Raw genomic sequence first — 15,057 nt, 5'->3', positions numbered from 1 at the left:
ACGACAGTTCAGTCAACCCTGTTGTCCATGGGACTCTGAAGCAAATGGATGGTCACTGCCCTTATTCTAACCATTGCGTATGTTATACTAGCAGCTGTGACAAGCTCAAGGTTTAGTGCATTAAAATATGGGCCAAGCGTTTTCAGCTGCAGCCACTAGATGTCAGGCTTATGCGCTGTTTCGCGACTAGTTTACATTGCTTTGTATGCAAACAGTGCACAGTGTTATAAAAATTCTATTAGTAAATGAAAAGTGTTTCAACCATCTGTGGGTGCTAATATTTTCTGCAGAGATTAATAGCACCTTCTGAGATTGTATAGTGAAGTTGCACGAACAAAATGTGTAAATATAGTGAGTAAAATCTCGTGTAGTCTAGAGCAATACTGGTGAATATTTTAGATATTTTTTCATATTTATTAACTCGTTTACATAGTTTTAAAATGGTTCATTGTTGTGTTCCATATTGCACATCGGGTGATTCCAGAAAGGAAGACAGTGTCACGTTTCATAAATTTCCCAGAGACGCCGAACTGAGGGACAAATGTACTTCAGTTATTTCTAGGCAGGGAACAAAGCCATCAGGGCACAGCGAGTATTTCCAGAGACAACTCAAGTTCCGCTTCCTCAGGATGTTCTACACTCCTCTTGAGGGTAGGTTACTAAAGGCATTTTCCGAATTGAACAAATTTTCATTTAAAAAATGTTTTACTGTACGCAACTCAGTTGACAACATCTAGCATTATCTGAGCTACGCTCACGGGATAGTTGATCCTTAATCCGATTTATCAGTAGAAATTTGTTTCTTTCTTTTCAGAAACACCCATTAACATCAAACTCTCTACTTTAGCGATGATTGGTGGCTATCTTCTTCAAGTGGTGGAAGTAAATACAAAATGTTCTTCTTGCTTAGAGCCGACATCGTACGACATGGAGTGTCAAATGGACTTCCTTCTGCCCTTCATAAATCCAGCTACCTCTGCTGGGTGTGACCCTGCTATCATGGGATCAGGAGGACAACACTCTACCACTGATCCACAGAGTTAGTGATATTTATGTGAAGAGTGAAGAAGATCCTAAGAAACTGTTGGTTGCCATAATATGAGCCTTTTACTAATTTAAGGAACTCATTGTTATTGGGTTTTGTGAATACTTTATCTAGAGAGCATATAGTGAAGCATTCACATAAATTGTGAAATGCTCATCAAACATTAATGAGAAGAGTAAATTCATTGCTTGGCTTCAGGAGAATGTACAAAAAGAGTCGATATTCTAGCTATTGATAAGCAAAGACAACATGCTTTCAATTTTGACCCAACAAGGTGGCTAGAATTAAGCAAACAACAGCCACAAAATGTAAACCTTAAAAAGAAACAGTATGATTACTTGCCAATGTCCTCGTATATGAAGGAAATGTATCTGTGAAATCGATCGCTATTTACGGTTCTTTAGTAGACGTGAGAGGAACCCAATCAATACTGATAGTTTATATCTGGAAGAAATTTCAATTAAAGAAAAGCTTCCTGTCAGCATCAGCCAAGGTGGTGATAAGAGCGTAAGTCCTCCTTCTGACAAACCAATTTTATTCTCAAAAATAAATTTGTTTAACACTTTCAACACTATGCCCATGTGAGATATGGGCACACTGTGTTCCTAGTTGCGGACGGCGCCCGTATATCATACGGGTATGGTTTTTGCGCGTGTTTACAGGCAGCTGCACATATCCCATATGGTTCTCGTCTTGCTTGGAGATAGTAGTTTATCTAGTGTCCACTTGAACGCAACTGTTATTGGTAAATTAAAACTGAAACGATAAAATGATAGTTTCTCTTTGCCGTGACCTCTACCGGAGCACTCAATGTTTCGGGTGCTGAGTGCACGAAATCTGTTGCACTGTCAGCCATGTTACTGTACAAAACATGTCCTCACGCAGGCTCAATGGTAGTGATATTTTGGATATTTTATTGGGAGATGCAGGTTCAGAAATAGATGACAGTGATGAAGACTCTACTTAGGAACCAGATAACATTTCAAGTGATAGTTCAGACAAAATTTTTAATTGTTACATCACTTTAGAATGCAAGATTTTAGATGCATTATTTTATTCTGAACACAAATGATAGAATTACTTCACCTCTGCAGAAATTTGGGCTTATTTTTTCATTTAGATGAAGAAACACAGGCTGATGATTCACCTGTACTGCCAAAAGAAAGTAGATGATGGTGCAAGGAGTGCAAGGTTGGACTCTGTATAACTAAATGTTTTCAGGGCTATTATACCAAAATAACTTATTCATAAAGAGGTAAGTTTTGTATTTCAAATGTAATTGTGTTTATTTGTGGCTTAAGCAGCCACAATGATTAATTTTTATTGTTTGAGCAAGGTTAATGGTGTAACTAAAATGTAAAAGTTTCTTCAGTACATTTTTAAAATTACATTCGATATGTACCTCCCGATTAAGATCTTCATTTTGGATGGCTGACACCTTCATATGATACAAAAATCAGGTATGTACTATGTTTTGCTCTTGTGTAATACATACATACATTATCATTATAGACTGTTATGCCTTTCAGCGTTCAGTCCGCAAGCCTCTGTGAATTTACTAAACATTGCCACAATCCTCAATTTGCAACTAGTGTTGTGGACACATTTAGTTCTATACCTCTGATCTTTAAATCGTTAGAAACTGAGTCTAACCATCATCTTCTCGGTCTATCACTACTTCTCTTACCCTCCACAACAGAGTCCATTTTTCTCCTAGGTAACCTATCCTCCTCCATTCGCCTCACATGACCCCACCACCGAAGCCGGTTATGCGTACAGCATCATCCATCGAGTTCATTCCTAAATTAGCCTTTCTCTCCTCATTCCGAGTACCCTCCTGCCATTGTTCTCACCTGTTTGTACCAGCAATCATTCTTGCTACTTTCATGTCTGTTACTTCTAACTTATGAATAAGATAACCTGAGTCCACCCAGCTTTTGCTCCCGTAAAGCAAAGTTGGTCTGAAAACAGACCGATGTAAAGATAGTTTTGTCTGGGAGCTCACTTCCTTCTTACAGAATACTGTTGATCGCAACTGCGAGCTCTCTGTATTAGCTTTACGACACCTTGATTCAATCTCACTTACTATATTACCATCCTGGGAGAACACACAACCTAAATACTTGAAATTATCGACCTGATCTAGCTTTGTATCACCAATCTGACATTCAATTCTGTTGAATTTCTTACCCACTGAGTCAATTTAGTCTTCGAGAGGCTAATTTTCATACCATACTCATTACACCTATTTTCAAGTTCCAAGATATTAGACTGCAGGCTTTCGGTACAATCTGCCATTAAGACCAAGTCATCAGCATAGGCCAGACTGCTTACTACATTTCCACCTAACTGAATCCCTCCCTGCCATTCTATACCTTTCAGCAGATGATCCATGTAAACTTCGAACAGCAAAGGTGAAAGATTACAGCCTTGTCTAACCCCTGTAAGTACCTGAACGAAGAGCTCATTCTACCATCAATTCTCACTGAAGCCCAATTGTCAACATAAATGCCTTTGATTGATTTTAATAATCTACCTTTAATTCCATAGTCCCTCAGTATAGCGAACATCTTTTCCCTCGATACCCTGTCATATGCTTTCTCTAGATTTACGAAACATAAACACAACTGCCTATTCATCTCATAGCATTTTTCAATTATCTGGCGCATACTGAAAATCTGATCCTGACAGCCTCTCTGTGGTCTGAAACCACACTGGTTTTCATCCAACTCCCTCTCAGCGACTGATCGTACCCTCCCTTCCAAAATGCCAGTGAATACTTTGCCTGGTATACTAATCAATGAGATACCTCGATAGTTGTTGCAATCCTTCCTGTTTCCTTGCTTATAGATAGGTGCAATTACTGCTTTTGTCCAATCTGAAGGTACCTTACCAACACTCCATGCTGATCTTACTACTCTATGAAGCCATTTCATCCCTGCCTTCCCACTATATTTCACCATTTCAGGTATAATTTCATCTATTCCTGCTGCTTTATGACAATGGAGTTTATTTACCATCCTTTCCACTTCCTCAAATGTAATTTCATCATTTTCCTCCTCCCCATGAGCTTGGCTGTTCGCAACACCACCAGGATGATTTCCTTTTACATTGAGAAGATGTTCAAAATATTCCCTCCACCTCTCCAGTGATTCCCTGGAATCTATTATGAGTTCACCTGAATTACTCAAAACACTGTTCATTTCCTTTTTCCCTCCCTTCCTAAGATTCTTTATTACTGTCCAGAAAGGTTTCCCTGCTGCCTGACCTAGCCTTTCCAGGTTATTACTAAAATCTTCCCACGACTTCTTTTTGGATTCAACAACTATTTGTTTCGCTCTGTTTCTTTCATCTACGTACAAATCCCTGTCTGCCTCGGCCCTTGTTTGGAGCCATTTCTGCTAAGCCTTCTTTTTACGTTTACAAGCTGCTCTCACTTCATCATTCCACCAAGATGTTTGCTTTCTCCCATCTTTACACACAGTTGTTCTTAGGCATTCCCTTGCTGTTTCTACTACAGCATCCCTGTATGCCACCCATTCACTTTCTATATCCTGAACCTGCTTACTGTCCACTGTTCGAAACTTCTCACTAATCATATCCATGTACTTCTGTCTAATTTCCTCGTCTTGGAGATTTTCTACCCTTATTCTTTTGCAGACAGATTTCACTTTCTCTACCCTAGGCCTATAGATATTTAGTTCACTACAGATCAGATAGTGGTCTGTATCATCGAACAATCCCCGGAAAACACGTACATTCCTAACAGATTTCCTGAATTCGTAGTCGGTTAAGTTATAGTCTATTATGGATCTGGTACCCTAGCCTCCCATGTGTAGCGGTGAATAGCCTTATGCTTGAAGAATGTATTCGTAACTGCTAAACCCATACTAGCACAGAAGTCCAGCAAACGCTTCCCATTCCTATTCGCTGCCATATCTTCCCCACATTTACCAATCACCCTTTCATATCCTTCAGTTCTATTCCCAACTCTCGCATTGAAATCGCCCATTAGTACTATTCTATCCTTGCTGTTGACCCTGACCACGATGTCACTCAATGGTTCAGAAAACTTGTCAACTTCATCCTCATCTGCACCCTCACATGGTGAATACACGGACACAATTCTAGTCCTAATTCCTCCCACTGACAAATCTACCCACATCTTTCACTCATTTACTTTCCTAACAGAAACTATGTTGCATGCAATGGTATTCCTGATAAGGAGCCCTACCCCAGACTCTGCCGTTCCCTTTGTAACACCCGCCAAGTACACTTTATAATCTCCTATCTCTTCCTCGTTATATCCCCTTACCCGAATATCACTTATTCCTAGCACATCCAAATGCATCCTCTTTGCTGACTCAGCCAGTTCTACTTTCTTTCTTCCATAAGCCCTATTAATATTGATAGCTCCCCATCGAATTGCATTTCGTTCGCCAAGTTGTTTCCAAGGAGTCCCTCGCCTGTCAAATGGGAGTGGGACTCCGTTACTCCCATAGGTCCGAGGCTTGCTTAAAATGTTCTGAGCTCAGTAAATTCATGAAGCAGGATGCTACCCTACTTGCACATAGTCCAATTGAGGATCTCTCCTCTAACGGATTATGGACCACCGGTGAATTGTATAGTCCTAGACGCCTGAGCACAAGGAGGGCCATGACTCCGAAAATGTCCGAGATGCCCACTCCCATTCCATAGCAACTGGTATCCCGACTCTCAGGACCACTTACTAGGCCACTCAGCCATTGCCCATGGTTCACGAACTAGGACGTGACTACAGTAACCCACAAACATGAACCATTGTTGTGTAATAATTAATTAAAATTCTGGAAAAAGGCGCAGTTCCCTGCAAGGCTCCATGTTAAGATATGGTAGTGTTGAAAGTTTTAAGTACAGTATGCCTTACAGCAAACCTGATGATGTTCAGGATATCCGGAGGGGAAAAAAAAAAGAAAAAGAAACTCTTGAATTAATGAAATTTATACCCAGCCAACTGCAGTAAACTGATAAGAGTTTCCAGGATATCTGGAAAAAATATCTTGTGAAAAAGCAAGCCAGCTGCGAAAGATGAAAAATTTCAAAATAATATCATAAAAGTCAACTTGGAACATATAAAAACCAATTTGTGTTAATGTCATTGCAACAGCACATTGAAAATGATACAGATCATTGGATTTTATAGGTACAGTAGTCCACTGAATCCTATATTGCAAATACTCGTCTATGAGGCATGAAACTGTCAGAAGAGTCTTGAATAATTTACTTCATGGACTGAGGTATTCTTAATACTGTTACATCCTCAAACGACTGTCAGCCCTGTCATAAACACCTTCATTATTTTCTGGAAGGGTTTAGTGAGTCAGACCGGGACTACCCAGCTGGTCTGGAGAGCATGGCCAGCCTCTCCTTGTATTATTCAGTTCGTCTGGTTTCCCCTTGCGCTTTCCGGAAGGGGAAATGAGAAACTTCCCTCTCCAGCTGCACTGCAAATTTTCCAGCACTTCATCACCCAAGATATACATACAGGGCTGCCGCAAAACAGAAGTTGTTGTGTGGCAGTGTCAAGTAAGTACTTGGACTGAGGTGGCAGAACTGCTGGCTGCCGTCAGTGTCTGAGTACCGTCGTGTATTGAGCGGAGTACAGTCTGAGTGGTGGACTTCCTTTGGAGTCACGCTAAGGAACAGTCCTGTGTTGTGGTGACCAGTAGCCCTGTGTCTGAGCTGGTCTGTGAGCAGCTGTAGTGTGTGAAGTGACTGAGTGTGCAGGAGCAAAATTGAAAGGTGGGTGGTCCATCAGAATTACCGCCTTCCAGGTAATACCAGTGAGACGGACTACGTGCTGTGAACAATTAGCAGAGTGTGGTCATTCATGGTTGGATACAACTGCGTGTTTAGCCTACATATGTGTGTATTGATTTAGGTCAACCTACATTAAATTAGATTACATTGATAAAGCAGACAGTGTTTTATTTTTAGCAATACCCTTAAGAATATCATTTCAGCATTAACTGATGATGGTGATTATTATTATTATTATTATTATTATTATTATTATTATTATTATTATTATTATTATTATTATTATTATTATTATTATTATTATTATTCGAATAACCCTTTTGAGGTTACGATAAATCAACTCTGGTTACATTTCTATGCATTTAACTTTCTTCGTTTCCAAACTTCCTTCATTTTCTGAGAATGTTGTTCCTTTTCCTCTTGAGTCCATCTTCTTCCAGTTGTTAATTTCTTTCTCTCCTGAAATCCTGCCTTTCGTGTTACTTCTCTGAAACGTGTTAACTTTTCTATTGTATCTATTTTAATTCCACTGTTTTTTATATCCTTTTCAATATCAATGAACCATGTTGCCTTGCATTTGTACCTGTTCAATAACTTGAAGATTTGTCTAGTTAGTCTATTGTTATTCATTCTATAAATGTGTCCCAAAAAACTGGAGTCTTCTTTTCCTCATTACAGTTGTCAGTTTTTCAACTTTTAAATGTAGCTCTCTGTTTGATTGTAGTCTAAATTCAGTATTGTTGTTTCTTATAGGTCCCAGTATTTGTCTCAAAATTCTTTTTTTCAACTTTTTCCAATTTTTCAAGATCTCCAGTTCTTGTAAATATAAGAGTTTCTGCTGCATATAAAATTTTTGGTCAGGCCACAGTTTGATAATGTCTTAGTTTCATGTTTCAGGATAGAGATTTCTTATTGTATATATTTTTTGTCATATAAAACATCCTTTCCATTTTATTTACTCTTATATCTATAGCTACCTTTTCTTTTGTGTTGTTTGTTATCCACTGTCTATTGTATATTATTACAGTTACAACAAATTATACAGACTTTAGTACTGTTTCTCAACAGCTGGGCTGAGCGGCTCATATGGTTAAGGTGCTGGCAACGAGCTAGAAAGAGGACTATAGAGCGGCATTTTACAGCTTCATTAATAGAGCAGTAAGAATACCATTAAATAGAAATGATTTTAATAAAGAGATAAACATTATCCAAGTTATCGCCAGAAGAAACGGTTATCCCAAGAGCTATATCAATAGGATAAAGAGTAAGGTCGTGAATAGACCTAACACTCTACTTGTAAATAAGAAAGAAGATAAAAAGAAATTCGCTACATTCACTTATATTAATAAACAATCATACGGTTTGGCTAAACTCTTCAGGAAACACAATATCCATGTATCCTTTAGGAAAGATAACAATAATAATAATTTATTGTTCATTTCGAATAGCGTAAACACCAACAGTAGGTTCAGTAGGTCAGGAGTATACAAACTGTCTTGCCAAGATTGCGGAAAAAAGTATGTCGGACAGTCGGGTAGAAGTGTGTTGGTACGGTATGAAGAGCATGTCAATGCACGAAGACATTCTGGATATTCTGCAATGTGTGAACCCATGCATGAAAGCAACCATCATTTCACCAATATTGAACGAGACATGGCTTTATTACATTCATTAAACAAAGGTAAACACATGAATGCCTACGAGAAATTAGAAATATACAAGTTGCAAAAATTTGATAGTGAAAACAGCCTAAATGAATACATGGCAGAAGACAATCAGTTGTTGAAATTGGTGACCCAATACCCTAGAAAGAGGGCAAAAGAGAATGAGATCATGCGCGTAAGGGGGGAAGTATGACTATAGTATCAGGGGCGGTACCTTCCACCCCTCTTTCCATCCACTGCGCATCCCAATGTAATCCCGCAACCAGTTGTCGTACAACACCAGTTGCTTTCACATCTCTTCAACATATGCACACCACACGTAATATTTACATCAACACACTGGTAAGGTTTAATATTTTTGGCCCGTTGTATTCTCATTTTGTTCATGTCGGAGCCTTTTTGTTAATTTCTATTTCCTTTCCTTTTTACAGACCATTTTAAATTTATTTCAACCTGGTTGCATAATACACCCATTAACCGAAGATAACGGCAGGACTTCTAGTTTTAATGCAACTTCATTTATTCTTATACAAATCCAATTGAACTTCGCAAGATAGTATTACAACTCCAAGGACACTGTAAACTCACATTAATGTACGACCCTGTGTTCAATATTGTAATTCATATAGACATTATTTTAACACCTATTAATGGCGGATATCGGCAAGACTTCAAGTTGTAATGCAATTTCATTTATTCTTAACTCAACTTTATTTGAACTTTGCAAGATAGCATTGCAAGATCAAGGATACTGTGAACTCATATCACCATAAGACGCTGTACTCAATATTTAATCAGACATTACTATATTGTGTTTTTATTTGTACATAACAATGTGGGATTTAATTCCATGTTTTTTACCATCCAAATCATTTAAATGTTACATTGTAATGGTCATAGTTTTGAATTTTTAATGGGGGCCCCCCTATTTTACCAGGTCTTATTGTATACTGAATTTTAGTCCACTAGCTGAGGAAGAGAATGCATAAATATTCTCGAAACATGTACTAGATGTTAAGGTGAATGGTAAATAATAAATAGTATTGACTAGGCGGACCATCTACCTACATATTTGCTGTTATTAAGTCAATACGTATCCAATACCGGCCACTATGGCCAAGATTATTAATAGCTAAGTAGATGTCTTTCAATACCTACATTATGGTAGGGCGGCTCGGCATATAGTGCAAACTCGCATAACATTTTTATTCTTCTCCGTGGGTGGTATTGATGTGTATGACAAGATTCATCTTCAAAGCATCAGGTGCAAAAAACCTCCGATTATCATTTAACACATTCTTGTAAGAAGAGAAGCCCCTTTCTACGTCACAAGACGTTATTGGTGCATATTTAAATAATATTAAATCACTGCTGCCGAGTATGCACTCGTCTTGATATGTACTGGTACCTTCTCCTCTAAGAACATCATTTATCTTGCACACACAGCGAAAACCGTCACTTCGATTACCACATTTTAAAGTTTCCATTTTACACTGACACCAACTATTCCACGTGATTGTTGTGCTGAAAGTTCAACAATTCTCACAATTTCAATACTTGCATGAATGTCTAAGCTAGCAGATTCTAAACGAATAATTGCACTCGATATAATTCCAAAGTTCGACTTAATATAATGCCAGACTTTCTGACAAACTGTAGGAAAACAATTCCTGCGCAATCTTGATAGAAGAGGCAGAGTATTCCATTTGTATTAACTACAGATGTGATATGGAAAAGCAGTTTTGTAAATACTAGTTCACATTCGGAAAGTTGACGATGATTTTGCATAGCAACAGCTGTTGTCAAACCGCCAAAATATGACCAAAATATGACGTTTCTACGAAAATAGCTCAAAATATGACCTTATGACAAAAAATAGCCAAAATATGCATTTATATGACAAATAAAAATCACTGAATTGTTACAATAACCACCTGATTTGCACCAAAATCAAATCAGACAAGAAAATAGAGACAAAGAAAAAATATGACTTTTCCTAAACATCCGAGCCCTAGTGATCGTACTACCAGTGGATCCTCCTGGACTAACAGGTGGTTGCAAGTACAGTAACGACAGATACCAGAAAACCGCCCTACTGCAGAAAGTAAACAGAACAACGGACACAGTGTCTCATGGCCTCCTTGCTGTAGTGTTATGCTGGACTGTGTCAAATGGGTCCAACCATTCATTGCGCTCTTCAAACACATTCATGTAATTCATTCGTACTTTTCATTGTTATGTATGTTGGTCTACAAACAATTGCAAAGTGCTTTATACAAACGTTGTTTAGTTTTATATGAGGAATGCAAAAACAAAATAAAAAATCTTGGTTCCCATTTTAAAAATGTCATGTGACCCTCAAATGACCATCCAAATGTTCCCCCAATAAAACATGACAAATAGCATATTCCTTCCCCCTTAATATCAAGCAGCTTTTATTCCAGACAGTTCTTTATACAACACTTTGTTTTTGAGATATTGTACAGTCTCAACTTACATGGTCAACTCTGTATAATACAATTAAATACAAAATAATATATAAATTGATAAAATTTTACAACTGTACACATTAATCAAATGGTACAAAACTCTTATGACACAAATGTGAAAACTCCATGTCTTTCTTTAGGTTGCAGTAATGTTCTTACAGCCTGATTGTGGCCTATGGTAAATTCATCCCTTATATTTGGAAAGATGAATGAAACCATACTTTCTGCATGCAGGAACTGCATACTGAATGCTGGAACCTAACATGAACAGTTTTATCCCCTACCTCAGTTACCTGCCCAAGATGAAGTTTTTCTTCTTTCTTTAAGCCTTTGTTGATGTCATATTTGAACAATTCCATCAGTTAAATACTGCTCTTCTATGAGGTCAGCACTGGTTAGTTGCTTGATTTCTATGGATGAACTTTAGTGCATTTATTTTTTAATGTTGAGTTAGGAATATTCCTATGTCCAAGAAGTTTTCTCAGTAAGAGTTTATAACACTTGATAGAAGTAAGTCCTTCCTGTGAATAAATATGACTGACAGGTATGTCTGTGGTATATCCAAACTCAGAACAGATTCTCCTGCTAAGGAAATAGTAATGTATCAAATCAAATAATAACAAACGAAATGCATTATTGCTATAGACTATTATAGAAAACAAATTTACATAAAATTAGACTCACCAGTGCTGATTTTGACAAGAAAAACACCAGATTTTCTTGAACTTGTATGTGAGTTTTAACTCTGCTTCAACTACTAAGCAAAAATATACTACAATGGAAAGGCGAGCTAATGACAACAAAGGCATATACCAGAGCAGCAGCAAACTAAAATCTTGTGCTTTAACTGTAACATTGTTGCATGTTTTACTATCATTTTGTCGCTGTATACAGAAATGTCTGAACTTACAGTGTCGTCCGTAGACACCCCATTTGACGGTACCACACTAATCTGTAGTAGATACTCCCTTCCCATGGCTTTACAGAATTGGAAAACCAGACAGCTAAAATATACTTGCAGAAAACACATTTAAGAACATTGAAGAAAACCTGCCTCTTCAAATTGGGACAAATATGATTTTTGAAGGAACAAATTGTACAAATCATGGAAATCATGGCGTAATGTATGGAATGTATGTTGCATATCATCTCTTAATCAGATATCAGCAACTATATGTGATGCATTTCTCTCAGTAATAAAAGTAATGAACAGCAAACCATGAATAATTAACTACTGTATTATAACCATGCTACAGTAAAGTGAAATGGAAATGATACATTATAGACATCAGGAACTCACCTCGGTGATAGATGGCATTAGTATGCCCTCGGCCAGTCGTACAAATGCAATTGTTGGTTGGTCGAGAAAGTCAACAGCTCCCACCAGAACTGTTGTTGCTTCTGCACCAATTGGAATTCGCTTGAGTATACTTTCTTTCTGGGCTTTCCGTAAGTCTTCACTGGAAGATCCATATGTTTCTTCTTTAATATCCACCTAAGACGACATAAATAATCCCTTTTTGATACAATGTTTTCATGTTACCACCTCCATTTCCAAGAATTTAACAAAATAGAAACAATACAAACCAAGTTTTTGTGTTATTTATAATTTAAAAAATATAACTTCTCATAATATCATCATTTAGTTTCTTATAGGACTCTATTGACTGACTTCAAATTAATGCAGCTCAGTACATGTAGAACATTAGGTCAACAGACATTTCTTTTCAAGAACATTAATTTTAATGTTTGAGACAAATACTTTACTGCTCTGCTTCAAGCACTTCACTTCTCAAAAATTCTCCAGTTATAAAAATCTGTGATCATCATCATTATCATATGCATCACAATATGAAAACTAAAGTTGGAATTCAAGAGGACATATTGGGGCAAATATTCGTTTATACAGGGTGGCGCACAAATAGTTCACACATTTGAAAAGCAAATATACAATGCAACTTACTTACTATGTTGTTAAAATTTCACGTACACCTTCCCTGTTTTATGGAAATAACTCTGGAGGTGACACTGCTGCTTTGTCTCCAAATGCCTGCATTCCAGTGAGCTTTCTGCCATGGCCGACCACTGCTGACTCTCCGTTCAGCAGCGCGCCAAAACAGTTATCGTTTATTACGAATCAAAGAGTGTTACAAAGGAAATTTTGAGCTGTATTTCAGACTAGGTGGGCACGAGCAAGGAACACCGTCCTTCGCTTATACAGTAACTTTGAAGAACAAGGCAGTGTGAAGGAAGAAAAGCGACAACGTGCATCAGCAGTTCGGTCTCCTGAAAATATCGCTGCGCTGAGGGTCGCTATGCAGCGCAGCCCACACAAGTCAACACGGGAGCTTCAAGAGAAAGTGGAATATCGCACCATTCAAGAATGTTACACAGTGACCTTCAATTGTACCTATATAAAATGACTGTACTACACAAGCTAACAGATCTTCTCAGGCAGAAGAGTTTGCAGTACGCGTTATGGACTCAAGATAAAGATGAAGTACTGTTCAACAGTTGGTTCTCTGATGAAGCATATTTTCAGCTCAACGGGGTGATTAATAAACAAAATGTGCGGTTTTGGGCTACAGAAAAACCAGACATTATTCACGAAAAAACGACGTAAGGGGAAAAAGTGAGTCTGTATGTAGGTCTGTTCAAGACATGGGTTAACGGGACCATTTTTTCTTCAGTCAGACAGTTATTGCACAGCGATAGAAGGACATGCTGGGGAATGAATTCATGCCTCAAATTCTTGCTATCCCTATTCATACGCAGTGGTTGGTGCAAGATGGTGCAAGATGGTGCAACACCTCAAACGGCTAACAATGTTCTTAATTTTTTGAGGGGAGTATTTGGTGATCGTGTAATGTCTCATCGTTACCCTCAGTACAATGATAATGGCGGATTCTTCTGGCCTCCTTAAAGCCCATATTTAAATCCTTGTGATTTCTTTTAATGGGGCTATTTGAATGAAAACCTCTTCGCTTCAAGACCTCAAGGCCGCATGGAAAAGCATGCTCGAATCGTGCAACTCTGCAGTGAAATTCATGAAGACCTGTACCGCGAAATCATCAGAAACACGCTTACTCATCTCGAAGAGGTTGTCTGCCGCAGTGGAGACCACATTGAACATGTGATATAGTGAAATGTATTTCCAGGGTCCATGATGCCTGTGTCTAAAATGTCATTAGTGTTCTGTGAAAAATAAAGTTGTTATTCTAAAATTAAATGTGTCAACTATTCGTGCGCCACCATGTAGGAAGGGGAGTTAGGGATTGGAATAACTTACCAAGGGAGATGTTCAATAATTTTTTTTTTTTTTTTTTTTTTTTTTGCTATTTTGCTTTACGTCACACCGACACAGATATGTCTTATGGTGACGATGGGATAGGAAATGCCTAGGAAGTGGAAGGAAGCGGCCATGGCCTTAATTAAGGTGCAGCCCCGGCATTTGCCTGGTGTGAAAATGGGAAACCACGGAAAACCATCTTCAGGGCTGCCGACAGTGGGGCTCGAACCCACTATCTCCCGATTACTGGATACTGGCCGCACTTAAGCGACTGCAGCTATCGAGCTCGGTGTTCAATAAATTTCCAATTTCTTTGAAATCATTCAAGAAAAGGCTAGGAAAACAACAGATTGGGAATCTGCCACCTGGGCAACTGCCCTAAATGCAGATCACTAGTGATTGATTGATTGATTGATTGATTCCAGCTGTTGGTCAGATCTGCTTGGAACATAAGCCTCTCCATCTCCTCTTGTCTTCCCACCATTTCTCCCTCATCACCCTTGCCCTGTCCTTTCCTCTTTTCTGTACACACTCTTCCACTCCTGTTATCCACCTGTCTATGGGTCTTCCTCTTGGTTGTTTTCCTGTTATCTCCATTTCATGCATCCTCCTCGGTATCCTTTCCTCTATCATTCTCTTCATGTGTCCATACCATCTAAGTCTAGATGCTGCTATCCTGTTCTGTAGTGGCTCTTCTTTTACTATATCTGTAACATTCTCATTTCAAATCTTATCCATTCTTTTCACTCCTATCCTGCATCTCAGAAATTT

At 38.3% G+C, this 15,057-nt stretch overlaps 1 protein-coding gene across 1 annotated transcript in view; it reads right to left on the bottom strand.

Annotated features, from left to right (window-relative positions):
* Window positions 1–15,057, bottom strand: part of Ae2 (Anion exchanger 2) — a 237,331-nt gene that overhangs the window by 129,785 nt on the left and 92,489 nt on the right. Inside the window, exon 9 of the mRNA XM_067139840.2 lies at window positions 12,298–12,492. Within this exon, the coding sequence (XP_066995941.2) occupies window positions 12,298–12,492 (195 nt within the window). The remainder of the gene's footprint in view (window positions 1–12,297; window positions 12,493–15,057) is intronic.

The sequence above is a fragment of the Anabrus simplex genome, chromosome 2 (assembly GCF_040414725.1).
Source record: "Anabrus simplex isolate iqAnaSimp1 chromosome 2, ASM4041472v1, whole genome shotgun sequence".
In the NCBI taxonomy this organism is placed as follows: Eukaryota; Metazoa; Arthropoda; class Insecta; order Orthoptera; family Tettigoniidae; genus Anabrus; species Anabrus simplex.
This window is presented reverse-complemented; position numbering and strand designations above follow the sequence as displayed.